General features: G+C 45.6%; 1 protein-coding gene across 4 annotated transcripts; it reads left to right on the forward strand.

The window, feature by feature from the left end:
• Positions 1–2258: 2258 nt before the first annotated feature.
• On the forward strand, positions 2259–16123 carry LOC120817811 (basic helix-loop-helix ARNT-like protein 1). 4 transcript variants are annotated; one of them, XM_040174365.2, is made up of 17 exons: positions 2259–3798; positions 9087–9198; positions 9318–9356; positions 9442–9483; positions 9660–9817; positions 9919–10001; positions 10097–10189; positions 10710–10824; positions 10960–11103; positions 12620–12854; positions 12985–13091; positions 13268–13418; positions 13660–13715; positions 13801–13912; positions 14089–14179; positions 14698–14794; positions 15142–16123. In XM_040174365.2, the coding sequence occupies exons 1-17, from the start codon at positions 3768–3770 to the stop codon at positions 15297–15299; spliced, it is 1824 nt and encodes a 607-aa protein (XP_040030299.2). In that variant the 5' UTR covers positions 2259–3767; the 3' UTR covers positions 15300–16123. The 4 variants fall into 4 exon arrangements, with proteins under 4 accessions (XP_040030299.2, XP_040030300.2, XP_040030301.2 ...); XM_040174366.2 differs by having other exon boundaries at positions 13663–13715; XM_040174367.2 differs by having other exon boundaries at positions 9087–9180.
• The last annotated feature ends 1279 nt before the right edge of the window (positions 16124–17402 follow it).

Here is a 17402-nt window from a genome sequence, read left to right on the forward strand (position 1 = left end):
AGTGGGCACTGTGGCTTGTAGCTTTGCACATGTCAAGATGAGACCATGTTAAGAGCTTTTAGCCCCGAGGTAAGTTGCTGATTTTATAATAAAGGATGAAATGATCTTTGTGGGAAAAGCTGCTGCTGTAGTGGAAACATTGCCTAATATTAATTCCTCTCTGGATGTTTATTGTCACATAATATAATTCTGATGTGTAATGCAAGGAAATACATCAGATTGCAATTACATGAGACAAGTCTTCAATAACAATATGTTAAAAAATTAACCACGTGTCAGAACATTAGAACTTAGAGCCGTACAGCCTTATTTACCATAACGGCTGTGATCTTTTTTTTTCATTTTGGATTTATTCAGACTATTTTTTATTTCTAGAAACATGGAAAGATGTCTTCCCTCGTCCGGCACTTTTTTCCGTGACCACAGCCCTGCATGGGTTCGTGTTTTTTTAGCAAAACAAATAGTCTTATTAACCAGGTTTTATTTAAGTCCTTACCCCGATTAAGGAAACAAGTATTCTGGTTTACATGAAGAAAGCAGATGAAACCTCATATTTTTTACTATTTTTTCCGTTCCTTGGACCATTTGAAAGTTTACAGTACAAAATTGTTTATTTTCTTGCGCTTACTGCATTGCGAGCTCCTAATTAACCATTTGGCGGCCTACTTTTTAAAACACTATAAAGTAACAACTGAACTCTCTACTGCTGTCACTTGACATTGAAATGTCTGCGGTTTTTCGGTAAAAGAAGATTTTGTTTATTTCACGCGTTGCATCCCTTATTTAAAGTCACTGCATTTTCCACTTTTTTGGGGGTATAGGAGACAACAGTGCTCTGTCGGAGAAGGCATCACAAGCAGCTCAGTGGATCCAGCAAGTTTATTCTAACTGTCCCCAACATGTAAACCTTCCTTTTCAGCAGTCATTATCCAGGGGGCAGGATGATAAAAATATTATCACATGTAATGTTACAACCATTCCGTCCTCCAGCCCTGTATCACTGTCATGCAATGATTGTTTTCAGGTGCTTCCCCAGAGGATTCACCAGTGTACACCTGCATATTCCAGGAATAGTTGGACTGTGCATCACATGCCACTCATATTTGGTTACTGTTGTGTAAAAAAACATGAAGAAACTTTGTCGTTGACCCCTGCCGGCCAGACAGGCCACTCTTGGCCCCCTGGCCCCAGAACAGCCGATACCGGCTATGTCTGGCTGCGTGTTTCACATTGCCGCTGTTCCCGAGGCAGTCCCCTGTCAGCGGTGCCCTCCAGCCCGGCTCAGTCTTTTCCGTCCCCGGTGGTTAACCCAACAGTCTTTCCAACCCCAAATGAAGACGTTGCTCCCGTTCTTTTGCATTTTGGCCAACGTTCAAGCTTCGGTGGTCAACCCACAGTGGTGGTGTTTCTTATCGCAGTCGGCCCTGAGTCTGGATCCCAGCACGTCGTTCGTATAATTGGACATGTCAACACTGACTTTGACATGTCTGGCTGCGTGTTTCACGTTGGCGGCCTTTCCGTGTCCATTCGCCGGTGATCCTGATGAAGACGTTGCTGATCGGGATGGACCTATTAGTCATCCCTGCTGTAAATGTCAGTGGTGTACAACACGCCGAAGACCCAGGACACAAGTAGCTACACCCTTGAGGTGTAGTTGGACCTACATTCCAACCCACCTTCCCCTTAAAACCAACAGGCCTGCGTAAACACACAGACCTATTTATACACCGTATTGTTTTGAATGTAAAAGGGCTGTGAAGGAGAGTACACAAGCTACACAAATTTGTATTAAATGAGTTGGTTGAATGTTTAACCAAATGAAAACAAACTATTGTTTTTAGGCCCCTCGAGGGAAAAAATTAGAAAAGAGATTCATTTAGAATATTTAAAAAACAGCACAAGCTCTAAAGTCACAGGCCTGCAGATACATCCATGTCGGATTATTACATTATATCACATTACATGTCATTTATCTGATGCTTTTATCCAAAGTGACTTACGATAAGTGCATTTCAACCATAAGGATACAAACTCAGAAGAGCAAATGTTGTTTTGCCTTTATTACCTTCTTTAGAGTGTGATAAACAAGTAAGAGGGTTTTTGATATCAATAATGTCATTACCAATAGTTTCCCTACTAGGGCTGTAATGTCCACTAACGTTTCCGGGTTGGTAAAATACGCTGTGCTGCCTCTGCACGGGGCTTTAAGCGGGTTGCTATAAGCCATAACCATCTCCACCTGACCGTCCGGTTTTATAACATGTAGGTCAATGCGTTTCCATTTGGCACACGCAGCCTTCCGTCTTACGTAAAGTCGCGTGCGAAGTTCCACACTATGTAGGGTAGTGCCGAAGATCGTCATTATCACCAAAGAGGACTCCCCCTGACTTGTTTTAACTGGGGGGAAATAGTAACGCCATTGAACCATTTCTTTGGTCGTTTTTCACATCGATAGGTGTGCTTATAATGTACCCAGTCAAATGCATTATGTGTAAATATGTCAAACATCTTATGCAAAACTCTGTAAAACGATTGTTCCACCTACTGGTAGCCCTTGATAGCCAGTATGATCAGTTTTATTGTAAAGATAGTTATATAACACGCACAGTGGAGACATGAGGCCCTCTCTATTGTTCTAGCGTTTCCATGCCACTCTGTATCACATGTTCCAATAACGGCATGTCATTCAAAGTGATCGGCGTGGTCCAATCATATGAACGTGGTCCTATTCAATACTAGTTGTGTGTGTGATCACATCTGAAATTAAATTTAATGTCATTTTTTTACAACAGGAAATTTAAACATTAGCAGTCTGATTCCATGCTTCAACATTTTCCACCAACATAAATTATTCATGTAAGTGTATTTTCCCATGGGATTTGCATATGGATATGGGCATGCCAGTCCTGACCTCGGCAAAAGCCGCTACATGCCTTTTTGAGATCGGAACATGCCACCTGCCATATTCCGATCTCGGCGTTTGATTGTGTCGGCCAAGTACTAGGAAACAATGACGGAGTGAGACCTCCTCCCTCCGCCTCTTTGTCTGGGCGAAAGGAAGAGTGCAGAGCAGCAGATTAATGACGCGGGATATGCAGAATCATCGGAAGAATCGGTCCCTCACCGGCATTGCATTAGAAAGGAGTTCCATAATTATGATATTAGCCATCTATTCTTAGATCAATCTAAGATCGTTTGAGGAAATACAAACCCGTAGATCGTTTTTTCTATGTGTGCATCTCAAAACAGTCCACACAATATGTTTATGTTTCGTAACGCTAAATGAAAACGCACCACAACGCATACAACAACACAGATACGTTGGAGTCCATCCTGGAACGATACACATCCAAAGTAGCGTGCATAGTTGTGCTAATTTCACTCAGTTTCATGCAGAGAAATTCGGTCAGTTTCAAGGTGAAGAAAAACACATTTTACATTTGACCCCCCCCTCTGTCCTCTGTCCTCTCCCCTCACACCAGCTGAAATGAATAAACAGCATCTGTCCTCGCAAAACGGCGCAGGGAAACATCCACGAAGCAAAAAGGCGACGAAGGAGGAGACGAGTGCGAAAGGTCCATGGTCCGTTTGCATACCCTCCCGGTTTCCTGCCCCCCGCCCCGCCTCCTGTGGAAAAAAAATACGGGAGGAGGAGAAATTCAATCACACAACAACCGGCTCCCTCTCCTCGCGTACTACTACCGCTGCAGGCTCCGCATGCGGGGCGCTGTGGTCGTCACCGGGCACACCGGCTCCAGTCCGTAGGCATGTCCGCCGGAGGCACCGACGGGCCGGCAGGTAGGTCCTACGAGCCGGGGAGGCTTTCGGGGACGGCGTCGTTGTGTTAATCGTGTGCGTTGCGGCTCGTGTCGCGCGTTCCCGAATGACAGGCGCGAACAATGGGGGTTCGTGGCGTCTCTCCCATCTTTTCGGAGTGGACGAATGGAACGAACAGTCGCCGCGCAGGACACTTCTAGAAAGTTCGACGTAAATCGGTCGCGTTTTCACAAGAGCGACGTTACTTCTGCGCCGACTTTGCTTTCGCTGAACTCCGTGACATTGAAGCGAACAGTTCGCGCGACGTTACTTCTGACGGCGGCGGCGGCTCCGCAGGGCACCGCCCGGCCGCACGGGGTGAGTGCGCCGACTGCAGCAACGTGACGGTGACTACGCGCAGCACCGGGAGGGCGAAGGAACCCGGTAACATGCCCCGCGGCCCACGCACCCGCACGGCGGCCGTTGTCATTGCTCGAGGGGGTAAAACGCGTTGAAACGCCTGGCTGCCACCAATGGCGAGGATTTCACCCAAATATTAACTCCATGTCTGTATTGATTTTAAGTCTTGACCATAACAATGCCCCCCCCCCCCCCCCCTCCTGACCGTGCAAAGTGTTTTTGTTTATGAGCCCCGCCTTCTCCGAACCGTCCGGTAAAACGTGTTGTTTTTGTCGCAGGCCGTCAGAATTGGGTCAGTAGATCAGTGGAGCAGCGCTGTCTTCACTGTGCGCCAGAGGGCGCCCTCCCACTATGAGGATCGTCCCAAATGTACCAACTGGATGGACAATAACATATATGCATTTGGTTCACCATGAATTGTCTAAATTAAGTCCGTGCAAAATGTTAATAGGCTTCTTCATGTAAAATAGCACGGATGAAATACTATTTAATATGTTAATAATCCAGCACGGTTCCACTGCAGTTGACAAATTGCCCCAAAAGTCACATACATTGTATGTGCTTTGCAAGTTTTATAGGGAGACAGAAGTTGTAGGTCAGTCAACCAAAATTGGCCAAGAACACAAGAAATAAGACTTCTGCATTCTTCCAAACCCACAATACTTAAGGTTCCTGGAAATAAGCACACTGGGCTTGTTTATAATGGCGCTATGTAAATAAGATCACACCAAGCTGAGGTCAGAAGACGCAATATTGAAGTTGATTCTGTGGGTGAGTGGGGAGCTTAGTTTCCCTCCAATCAGAGGGTTGACTGTTCGATCGCAGGCCCGGCTAACCTGCAGTTAGTGTTCAGTATTCATACCTTTAAAAAAAAAAAAGGATAAATACAACCGCTAAGGATGGTCCAGGCACTGTTGATGGATGTTGACACTGTGTCCAGGACATGACCTAAAGCTGGCGCAGACACATTTCTGAGCGGCAATGGGGCCTTTGTACAAGTAACAACTTATCTCATTCACATATATCTGTGTATTAATCAATTTTACAGGTACGGCAGTGCACTTTGTTAACATGTTGAGAGGCATCTAAATAGTACATACGTACAAACTGACACTGAATGTGTCAGTGTGTACACTTTTCTGTTGCTGTCTGTTTTTTTTGTTTTGTTTCTACTGACGGCCCCTAAAGGCCAAGAATAACTAAATATCAAATGTATTTACTGTATTTTCCGGACTATAAAGCACACCGGATTATAAGGCGCGCCTTCAATGAATGACCTATTTTAGAACATTTTCCATATATAGGGCGCACCGGATTATAAGGCGCGCCTTCAATGAATGACCTATTTTAGAACATTTTCCATATATAGGGCGCACCGGATTATAAGGCGCATAAGATACTGCAGTCAAATGTTTGACGTCGGGCGGTTGGATGGGGGGAGGTGGAGACGGTGCTTTCAGGGTCCGACTGATGCTGCGAGGTGCGTCCGCTCCCACCGCCCCCCTCGCCATCCACGCCTTAAATCTTCGGCTGCTCTCCAGCCACACCGCCTGCCAAGGACTCCTTTTAGAATAACTTATTTTCCCCGTTAAGATGGTTCAGCTTCTGTAAAGAAAAGGGGACCGTCTCTCGCTCTTTAATGTCATTAAGTGCTCGGCAAGAACAACAGCTTTGTTTCTCCGACGCGCCCTGAAACAAGCTCCATATCTCACGCGCCTGAGCGCCCGCTTAGCATCTCGCCGTCGTAGACCGAGCTTTGGCATGTTTGGCAGAGCGCCTTGAGCGCCGTGTACAACCAGTATGGATTAACCAATTGATTCATATATAAGGCGCTCCGCTCCGGTGTTCACTGACATCTTCAACACCTCCCTGGAGACATGCCACGTACCAGCCTGCTTCAAGGCCTCCACCATCATCCCTGTTCCCAAGAAGCCCAGGATCACAGGACTCAATGACTACAGGCCCGTCGCCCTGACCTCTGTAGTCATGAAGTCTTTTGAACAGCTAGTCCTGACCCACCTGAAGTCTCTCACCGACCCCCTCCTGGACCCCCTGCAGTTCGCCTACAGAGCCAACAGGTCTGTAGATGATGCTGTCAACACAGCATCTGGACTCCCCAGGAACCTACGCCAGGATCCTGTTTGTGGACTTCAGCTCTGCGTTCTTTCCCCTCTGCTCTTCTCCCTGTACACCAACAGCTGCACCTCCAGTCACCAGTCCGTCAAGCTCCTGAAGTTTGCGGATGACACCACCCTCATTGGACTGATCTCTGGTGGGGACGAGTCCGCCTACAGGTGGGAGCCTGACCATCTGGTGTCCTGGTGCAGTCAGAACAACCTGGAGCTCAACGCTCTAAAGACAGTGGAGATGGTTGTGGATTTCCGGAGGAACAGAGCCCCACCTTCCCCCATTACCCTGTGCGACTCCCCCGTCACTATTGTGGATTCCTACCGTTTCCTGGGCTCCATCATCACCCAGGACCTCAAGTGGGAGCTGAACATCTGCTCCATCACCAAGAAGGCTCAGCAGAGGTTGTTCTTCCTGAGGCAGCTGAAGAAATTCAACCTGCCAAAGACTATGATGGTCCACTTTTACACGGCCATCATCGAGTCCATCCTCTGCTCCTCCATCTCCGTCTGATACGCTGCAGCCACAGCCAAGGACAAGGGCAGGCTTCAGCGGGTCATCTGCTCTGCAGAGAGGGTGATCGGCTGCAATCTGTCTGCCGTCCCTGCAGGACTTGTTCGCTTCCAGGTCTCTGAAGCAGCTAAAAAGATCGTGGCCGACCCCTCTCACCCCGGACAAAACCTGTTTGTGCCCCTTCCATCTGGCAGGAGGCTGAGATCCATCAGGACTAAGACCTCCCGCCACACGAACAGTTTCTTCCTGTCGGCAGTCGGGCTCATCAACAGAGCCCGGTCCCCCACTGACTGACTGACATTCCACCGGTCACTCCCCTTCATACTGCACATGTCACTTTAACTGTCATTTCTCACTCGTCACCTTGTCACTTGTTCAGTGCACTTTATTTTTTTAATATTTTTAATTTTTAACTTTATTCTTATTTTATACTAACCCATAGCCTTATTCTACTAACCCATTGCATTAGCATTTTATTTTATTACTTGTGCACTGCTGTCTTGTCTATTGTTACACTGTCGACTGTCACGCACCAACCGCCAAGACAAATTCCTTGTATGTTTGACATATTTTGGCAATAAATGATTCCTGATAAGGTGCACTGTTGTTTTTTTGAGAAAATTAAAGGCTTTTAAGTGCGCCTTATAGTGCGGAAAATACGGTAGTTCATGATTTCAATAAATAAATAATGCTGTTGCTTCAGAAATATTTAATGCCGTGTCTTACTTTGAAACCAGGACTTTCTTATTTATTTATTTATTTATTTTTTATATTTAAAAAAAGAGGAATCATTGCTGGATTTGCATGCGAGCAGTGAAGCCTTAAACCCAGCTGACTTAATGGATGCTGTTGCTCTGTCAATCATCTGTTCGTACTTGGCTCCTTGTTGGAGGAAACACAGCAGCACAAAAACAAATTTCTATGCAGGACATTTGAGTTCATCACAGAGAAATGTTTTCTGTATTTCTGTTTATCGTTAATAGTGTCGCAGTACCCATAAAGCTTTGTCTAAAGCCAAGAAGCGACCTGCAAGCTGGCAGTTACAGCGCTCATTTGCATCTATTAAACATTTAAGTATGTGACTTTTTTTGCTGAATTAGCGTTGTACTGCGTTCTGGCTGTGCGCCAAGTCTATAATTCAACCGGGGTCGCATCCCGCTGTCCACTACCAACTCCATAAGTCATCCATGTGGAGAGAGATGTGCACTTGTCAGAAAATGCATGTAGGTCACACAGTGCGTTCCCCGGCTCCTGCGGTCACGCTGACTTCGTTCCAGTCCTGTGCGTCCTCCACCTTCTTGTGTTTCAGCGATACTCTCCGTCACCCCGCTGCCTTGGGCCTCTCATCGCCGACGCCCCGCCACAAAGCAGCCACCGTCGCTCCTCACCCGCACAGAGACAGGGAGGCGGGTGACGTTAGACGCGGCCTGTGCTTGCTGCGTGGAAAGGGTCACTGTGACCTCTCGTGTTCGCCCCTCACATGTCGACGTGACGTTAGTGGCGTGTCGTCATTCGGCGCTGTGCAAAGGTTGATGCACGAGAAATCATGCATATTCATGTTCATGTTTGGCCTGAGACTAAATGGAGAAATTCCTCCGGTCGTGGTCTTAGGGACTGTTTAGCACAACGATACGATCCCTAGTGGCAGCTGAGTGAGTGAGGTAACAGCCTTTTGAAAAGAAGTACCTCCCACATTTGCATCATATTTATGAGTCACTGATTGTTGTTAAAGATTTATGTTAAGTATCCTTGAGACCTCCTCCCTCCGCAACTTGAGGCAGATTTGTGAAATTTTACATACAATGTATGTATTTTTACAATTCACCAATTTAGACGTTGAGTAAAGCTTGGAATCAGGATTAAAACATGAATTTAAATAGTTTCCAAATAAAGTTTCAGTTCTGTCTTCAGTGGTATTTTGCAATATTTCAAGTACGACCTTCATTTGCTTCCATAGACTTCATTCTTTTTTTATTTTTATTGACTGTTGAGGTAGGGTCAAATGATTATTAATATACACATCCTTAAGTCTGAAATAATTCCATTTGAAAAATAATAATGGTGGAATTTAATTAAAGATGTTCTTTTAAGCTCTTAATGAGAAAAGGAATCCGCTTCACTCTTGTCTCAATTTAGTTGTTAATATACTCCGATCCCCAGTGGCAGACTTTACTCATGGTGAATTATTAAAAGGGCAGCGGGCGTGCCGTCAATGTTGATGCGTTCACACTCAGTCCCTCACATCTCTGCCGCTTGTTTTCATGTCTCAGATCTGGCTGCAGAGGAGGAAGGGCCAAAACAAGCGGCCTCCTTGCTGCAAGCTGTCGAGCTGCCAAGGAAAAGGAAGGGAGATTCGGAGGAAAGGTCAGACAACTATGTGCAGTAAGAGGAGGGCCATGTTGATGTGGATAGGGGGGAAAAAAGCGCTCTACAGTGCAATGCAAACATCTATATTATTATTATTATTATTATATAACAATCAAAATTGTCTCACCTTACAGGCACAGCGTCGACTTCCAATTGGACGATGACCTCTGCAGGTACACGCTTACCTCTTGTTGTTTACACAATGTCTTGTGAGAGAATGCTGGCAAGGAATCACATGCTTGATCCCTCTACTTGTAGATCTGAGGAAGACGATCTGCAAGTAAAAATAAAATGCTTCAGGTAATTCTGGTTTTCAATTCAGCGGCTAATGTGACTGAGTTTAAAGGAACACCAACTATAATCATTTTTAAAGAACTGCCTTATAAACTCCCATATAATTACCCTTCCTCTCCCAGAAACAAAAAAAAAGCTACGATAGGCAGAAATGTCTGTCTGATTTGTGACTGCGCCTGCAGGGAGCCTCACCGGCAGATCGAGAAGCGGCGGAGGGATAAGATGAACAACCTCATCGACGAGCTGGCTGCCATGATCCCCGCCTGTCAGCCCCTCACTCGCAAACTCGACAAACTCACCGTCCTGCGGAAGGCCGTGCAGCACCTGAAAGCCCTCAGAGGTATCTTGAAGCCACACGATTCATTCAAAATGTCAGCGACGTCCGTTCCGATTCACCTAAAAGATTTTATTCCCCCCCCCCCCTCTTTTTTTTTTGTTAAGCCGGGACAAGCAGCGCCTTTACTAACTCCACCCACAAGCCTTCAATCATGCCTCAAGATGACCTCAGGCACCTTCTGCTCAGGGTCGGTACTCATGTGTGACCCTGATTCAGTACCATGTGTTCATCGCATCCCTCTGTCTTTGTATTGATGTGTCTGTTTATGGATCTGTGTCCCAGGCCGCGGATGGTTTCCTCTTAATTGTAAGTTGTGACCGGGCAAAAGTCCTCTTCATCTCCGAGTCTGTCTCAAAGATCCTCAACTTTGACCGGGTACGTTGCACCACGTCACACACTCCTCCCGCTGTCCTCGCCAGATAGAATTATTAAAAGCCAGCTGAGATGCCAAACATTTAACTTTAGTGCATTCTTATTAACCGCTTTCTTCTATCAGATTATTTTCATTTTATATAATGAGGCAAAGTCACTGTTCGCCATGAACTGATTTGCGGAACATCAGCAGAGTCGTTTGATGAACGGTCTGGCTGGCTTCGGGGGGGTGGGGGGGAAATGGCACCCTAACCCGATGGCCACACCTGCTCTACATTCCTGACCACATTTTCCAGCTTTGAGACAGACTGTAGACTGCAGCTTAAAAGCAAAGCAGAGCTTCTGAAGTAACCCGGCACCGTGTCTGCAGGCGTCTTTATCTCGGGGCTTACCAGCCAAACTGCGGATGGATACGCACCGCAGCATCTCCCTCATGGAGCAGACGCAACAAGCTGTATGACAACAACAATTAAACCATGATCATAAAGTTGTGTAAATGGGTGCATGCCATTTGCATTCACAGTCCGAGCTGACTGGGCAGAGCTTGTTCGATTTCATCCACCCCAAAGACATTAACAAGGTGAAGGAGCAGCTGTCGTCCTCTGAGTTCCCTCGCCAACGCCTCATCGACGCTGCAAGTAAGTCTGTCGCCGCGTCAGTCTGGGCGTGTACAATACTATACAGTCTGGGAACGTCACGTGAAAGCGTAAAAGACACCTGAGAAGAGCGGACGCTGTATGTACTTGACACCAATGCTGTGTCTGTGTGTGCAGCTGGGGTCCAGGTGGATGCCCCCATCAGGCCGCCCCACTTGTCCACCGGGGCCCGGAGATCCTTCTTCTGCCGGATGAAGCACAATCGGGTGGCGGAGAAGCAGGAGGACAAACCATTGCTCCCCTGTATGCTCAAAAAGAAAGGTGGGTTTGATGATGTCACAACAACATCACCCTTGGGGAGAGGGTGGGGTTGTGTTGTTGGTTTCTGCACGCAGCAGCACTGATTCTGTCACAGTTCTCCCGCAATTAACTCTTTCAAAAATCCAATGCATAAGCAGGAGGTCTGGGTGGAAGGATGAATGTGTGAGGTTATGGTGGGCGGGCTGTTCCTGTGCTTGAATTCTATTTGTCAGCTGCTGTTTGAGCCAATGACTGCGAAGCAGCTGAATCCATCCAGGGTATTCTGTCTGAACTCCTCTATGAGGCAGTGGTTGATTCATCCTATTGAGCCAGTGGACTGTAAAATACACCTTTTTGTTGTACGTGAATATGGACATGTAGACACAAAAACCTTGAATTCCCTTGTGGTCACATGACCCCACTAGCTGCTCAGTGGCTTCATTTTTCAAGAGAGCACTTTAAAAGGTTTATCATTTTATTCAGCTTGAAATAACAGAGTGGTGAAGTTTTCTGCTGATGAACTGATGTTTGTATTTCAGAGGCTTTTCTGGTCTTTGAACTATACAGGCGTGCAGGAAATGCTTTTTTCTTTTAAAATTTCATTTGGGTTGAGTGTTAAGTGTATAGCACACAAATGGGTAATTATATTCAACATTGGAGCTATCGTCTCCCGTTTAATTTTCTACTTAAGGGTTTGTATATGTGTGATCTCAGAAATGATTTCCAAAATGCTGCCAGGTGCCATGTTCATTTACAAAGCCGTTTGGACTGTTATGCTAGAGATGGAGTGTGCAGGCCAACAGCGGTGCTCTTCAACCCGCTGCTCCTGTGCATTATATCTGTTAGGTGGTGAATTTATTTTCCCCAGTAGATTTCCCAATATAAAACTAAACTTGTGGTCCTTCGCAGAAAGTAAGCCAGTGTTGCAACATAGTAAAAGGTAGGACCAGGGTCCAAATCCCACTTACTGTCAACACATTTGTGGTAAAACACAGGTGTAGCGACCCTTCGATGGAGAAACCTTTAGAAGACCAATAGGAATGGATGTCATGTGTACAGAACAAACAGCATAAAAGATGCACAATACATTCAATTCATACAACAGAAATTATTCAAATGATGGTCTCGAACTGCGTTCATGATGGTTTCCTGCTCGTCAGTGGAGAAAAAAAGAAGCTCTTCTTTTGAGTTTATTTGCCCTTGTACTGTAACTTAGAAATTCCTGGTTTCAGTGATCGACTCCTCCCCCTTTTTGTCAGACAGTAGGACGTGCACATGCGATTATCCTGATGATTGACGTCTGATTCAAACTAACAAGACTGTTTGAGCGCGGATCCGCCTTTGGGGTACCGAGATAACCCAATGATTGACATCAGGCTAACTTGAGCTGGTTTGATAATGGGACACTTAATTAACTTAGTTGAACCACGTACGAGGAACAGGACCCTGATTTGAACTGTACTGTTTAGTTAATTGCATGTTAAACACAGTAATTAAATCTTTAAACAATTAAACTGTATTATATGTATGTCCACAGACACTCACCAATACTGCACCCTGCACTGCACTGGATACATGCGGAGTTGGCCGAGCAGCCAGCCGGACTCGGAGGGGGACGCCGAGAAGGAAACCTCAAACCTGACCTGCCTGGTGACCGTGTGTCGCCTCCTCAGCCACGCGCCCAACCTGCCTTCCAAAGACGTCAACATGAAACCCTCTGAGTTCGTCACCCGCTGTGCCATTGACGGAAAGTTCACTTTTGTAGAACAACAGTGAGTACAAGCAACCATCCACCTGGCCGTCGTGGATCTGTTCCGTTGTGGTGAGGAGGCCTCGGAGTTATCAAACAAACGCACGGTCGCCTAACCGAACCCCTCTCTGCGTCCTGTCCTCTTTTCCCAGAGCCACGACAGTCATCGGTTATCTCCCACAGGAAGTTCTTGGCACATCGTGTTACGAGTACTTCCACCAGGACGACCTGCGGCACCTCGCGGAGAAACACAGGCAAGGTGATGGAAAGCGAACTCAGTAGGCAACTATAACACTTTAAAATTGATCTTGTTTTGTAAGCCAAAAACAAGTCTGTTTAGAAAAATTGCTGCATTTTTTTTTCTTGGAGAAGGTCAAGAGATTGAAAGGCTTCACTGCCTTCTGTCTGTAACACGGGTGTTTAATGTCTCGGCAGTTCTTCGAAGCAAAGAGAAGATCGAGACGCAGTGCTACAAGTTCAAAACAAAGTACGGCTCCTACGTCTCACTCCAAAGTCAGTGGTTTAGTTTCACCAATCCGTGGACCAAAGAAGTAGAGTTTATCGTGTCTTCAAACAGGGTGGTCTCGTAAGTATTGATTCCTCTGTGAAGATGTGTATCACCCGTCTCAGATACAGAGTTTTGACTACTGCTTTACAGCTGCAAAACAAATCATATGTATATATATATATGTGTGTGTATGAAGGAATGACAGGGAAGCTATTTTCCCGACACTGATTGTCAATAAGCTCATCACGTTGCTGTAGCATAGCTTTGAAATAGTTTATTGGTGGACTCAAACAGCTGCATAAATTCTTCTTTGTGCCAGCAGGGGGCCTGGCCACACAAAAGATGAGGAGGCAGTCCACTCAAAAGCACTTCAGGGTAAGAAATGCATGCCGGGTATTCACATGGGCATTTATCTTTTTCTGTGATACTTCAATTTGAATTCAATTTTCTTTTTCCCCAGAGAACACAAAGCAGTTACCCATAGTTCCCAGCCTTTCCAGCGGTGTGGGCACAATGATCTACGCAGGTGGCATAGGGACCCAAATTGCAAATGAGCTCATCGACTCCCACAGGTGCATTGTGTATATATTGGGAGATAGGAGAGGAGGAAGTGTTTTTAGACCTATAGTGTTGACATGAGTAGATGCAGCAGCACGTTGGGGTACGGTACATCAAGTAGGGATAGGATTTAAATGAGGTCAAAAAAATATTCAAATCTCCTGCTGTGTTCCTACCTGCTCTGAAACAGGATTAACTCCTCCCCTTCGAGCGGAGCCTCCAGTCCATTTGGCCCGGCCGCAGAGAAATGTCCATTGGTCTCCCCGCAAACCAGCATCAGTGTGAGTGTCATCTTTGCCAAAACTTACCCTCTACTTTTACACCTGTGGGGCATATCTTGTGTTTTCTCCTTGTTTTGTGAGTTTTAGTGGCAGGAGGTTTGATTCAAATGCTCGTCCATGAAGTTTGTATGGAAATATTCAGTTGACGTTTGTCAGTCTATGTTGCTGCTGCGTGGTATTTACTGTATATGCAAATCAGCCGAGTTGCTCGACCGTGCAAATTCAAGTTGCCGTGGGTTGCTGTGGTGATGCAAACACACCATGTGGAAGTAACTTGAAGGCCCAAATGGAAATTGGCGAAAAGGCGAATTATTCGCTTCGCGTATTTTGGCGCCATTCGCGCAGCCCGTTGAAAATTCCCTTCATTCGCAACCATTCGTGTCTGTGGATTCACATTGCATGAAATCACTCTTAGACCTACCCAAATTTGATATTTGCAGTTAAATTACACCCTCTGGTGGAGAAAGGTGAACCATGATGCCCCGTGCAGTGTTTTGACATCACATAACTTGTTCCAGGCGTCCAGCAGAGACGAGGCGGCAGGCAGCTCATCGCAGTCCCTGTCCGGCTCGAGGACGGCGCCGGGTGCCAGCAGCGCAGCTTCTCAAAGTTCAGGTACTGTCAGCGGGATAATCTCAAATCTACAGGAACTACCAGTTTCTCTCTACACCCACGTGAAGAAGAAACGTGCCGCTTTCAAAAACGACCTTCAGGCATTTTCTATTTCTAAACTCCTGCAGTATTTACATTGTTGACCCCTACTCCCTTTTCACAGGCGTAGGCCCTAAATCAGCAGGTGAAACAATTAAGTGAACCAAAAGCTCTGGGGAAAATGCGTATGTTCAATGACCTGTAGAGCAAAAACGTCATTCCTTTTATAATTTTTGCGACGCTATAATGAGCTCATTCAAAACAATATGCCACAACATCTGTGCATCTCTCTTCTTTGCTCTGTTGCCCAGGCGAGCCGACCCAGCTGGACTTGGACAGCATGGTGGTACCAGGACTGAGCAGCTTCAGCAGCGACGAGGCAGCCATGGCGGTCATTATGAGCTTGCTGGAGACGGATGTGAACATGGGTCAAACCGGGGACTTTGAGAACTTGCACTGGCCCTTCTAGCTGCACGCACAGACTCTCTGAGCTCTCATGACGCTCTTGCTGAGGACTCGACTGTTTTGTTGTTCGCTCTGTGGCCGACTGAGCCAGCGCTGCGCAGCTGAAACCACTGGGCTTGTTCCAAAGGCCGCAACACGTCGTACTTAGGAGAGCCATGACTTTCCACAGCAGAGCGATCTAATCCATTCGCTCTGCCGGCCCCCGAGGTCGGGAGGAGCATTGGACTCCTTCCGTGTGCCGTGCTGCTAGAGAAACTCCTCAAACCTTTTGACATCTGCCAAAATCTTCCAGGTGATGACTTGCATGTTTCACAGGAAATGTTGTTGTTCTATTTTCTCAATGTTTTGTCCAGAAGGAGAAGGCTTAAACCGTCTTCACATTTCCCTCTTCCTAATTAAAAATGGAAAGCAGTAAATGTCACCTGTGGTTTTGCGTTTCATCTCAGTGCCATGCCTCTGCATTGGCACCTGTAAACTCTGGTTCTATCACTGGTTCCTCTAATCTTGAATGCATAATGCGATTGTGTTGCCTTGAGCACATGTCATGTCTGACAAGGAATTAGTGAAAATCAACCGTTGTGTCCTTCTTTTGGCTTCATAATCAAAATTAATGTCTGATTATAATTTTTTTTGCTGCTGCCATCAAAGCCATTTGTAAAACACAACAGCGTATTGAACATGCCCTGCAATGAAAAGACAAAATGTCTGATATTTGTATGTGAAAGCTGTCATTGTTTTTGCTGGAGGTTGAACTCATGAAAAGTAAATTGCAATTTTTCATAATGGTCCAATGGTCTAAATTTACAACATTAAATTCCACTAAATGGAGTAGGCAGCTTTCTGTAATTTGTTCTTTTTCTTTAAACCAATTTTATCCTCAAACGTGATATCGGTACATAATTTCTAGCCAGCAGTTTAGCTGTAGCAAGACATAAGCACAGCTAATCACCCGCACCACAGCAGACACGCCGTGTCCACAGCTTTAAACACAATACCTCAAAGCAGCTAGAAGCACTGGACCTGAGGCCGACAGCGTTTTCCTTTACCCCCGGAACAACATCACCAGCAGTGCGACGTTAGGCACAACCCCCGTTATCAGAATAAAACCCTTCAACCCTTCTCTGCAACACTTCTCTAGATGAAATGATCAAGACCAGCCTCTGGTCTGAATGTGTTAAGGAGATGCGGGCATGCTGGCTCTGATACAGCATTACACCTAAAATAATAAGTTAAACGGAGTGATTATCAACATTTGAGATCCTGTTTTAAGGTATTTACATTTTTATCTATTGTTTTTGTCATTAGTACTTTCAGAAGTATTAATTTTTCACAATCTTCGTTGTTTTCTGTCAAAAAAACAAGTCGTACTGTCCTACAAAGAGGAGCTAAGCTACAGTACTTATGACGCAACTGTATCCAAATAGTTTCGAATGAAGAGGTAGAATACCAGAATCATCATGTCTTGTTGTAAATTTGGGTGAAATTACCCTTCAAGGTGGTGTATAAAACACATAGATTTAAAGCTATTTAAATAAACCTGTACTGACATGCAGATTTATGTCACCAGATACATTTTATGTGGTTAGCCAATGGATCGCAAACCTCTTCAAGAATGAATTGAGTCAAATATATAGATCATACATTGCAATCAAAGCTAAACACAACTCCAACTGACCTCTTTGTGTTCTTTCTCCTCTCGTCTCTCTTGCAACTGAACATGCACATGCCGAACTTTAGGGTGGACAAACAAATCAACAGCGCTTTAGTGTTGATCTTCCACTCTCAATGCAAAGAGGAACGTGTTTCTTTGCATTGAGCATGACTGAGGTTCTGTCTGAGTCGGGTAAACTGTAGACGGGTCCTACGCTGTGTCAATAACCAGTGTTTCTCACTTGTGATCAGTTTCATGGAAGCCAGAATCCTTTATGTAATTATATATTTGCTACTACATCTGCTTTCCATCTGTTATAGTTGCAGCACACATCGATTTCTCAGGTGTAAATATAAGACATGGCTGCTGATGCCAGCTCATTAGCAAATAAGGTCCTATGTTTAGACTGACAATTTCTCTCTCTCTGTAGTCAAAGAAAAAGACCCACAAAAAAAG

Source organism: Gasterosteus aculeatus, chromosome 4 (assembly GCF_964276395.1).
Source record: "Gasterosteus aculeatus chromosome 4, fGasAcu3.hap1.1, whole genome shotgun sequence".
Taxonomy (NCBI): domain Eukaryota; kingdom Metazoa; phylum Chordata; class Actinopteri; order Perciformes; family Gasterosteidae; genus Gasterosteus; species Gasterosteus aculeatus.

Excerpts from the sequence above, each read along its gene's own strand:
- LOC120817811 (XM_040174365.2), top strand. The coding sequence starts at position 3,768 with ATGTCCGCCGGAGGCACCGACGGGCCGGCAG. Across the intron at positions 9,357-9,441 it reads TTGGACGATGACCTCTGCAG|ATCTGAGGAAGACGATCTGC; the intron begins GTACACGCTTAC and ends CTCTACTTGTAG. Across the intron at positions 10,190-10,709 it reads AGATCCTCAACTTTGACCGG|TCCGAGCTGACTGGGCAGAG; the intron begins GTACGTTGCACC and ends TTGCATTCACAG.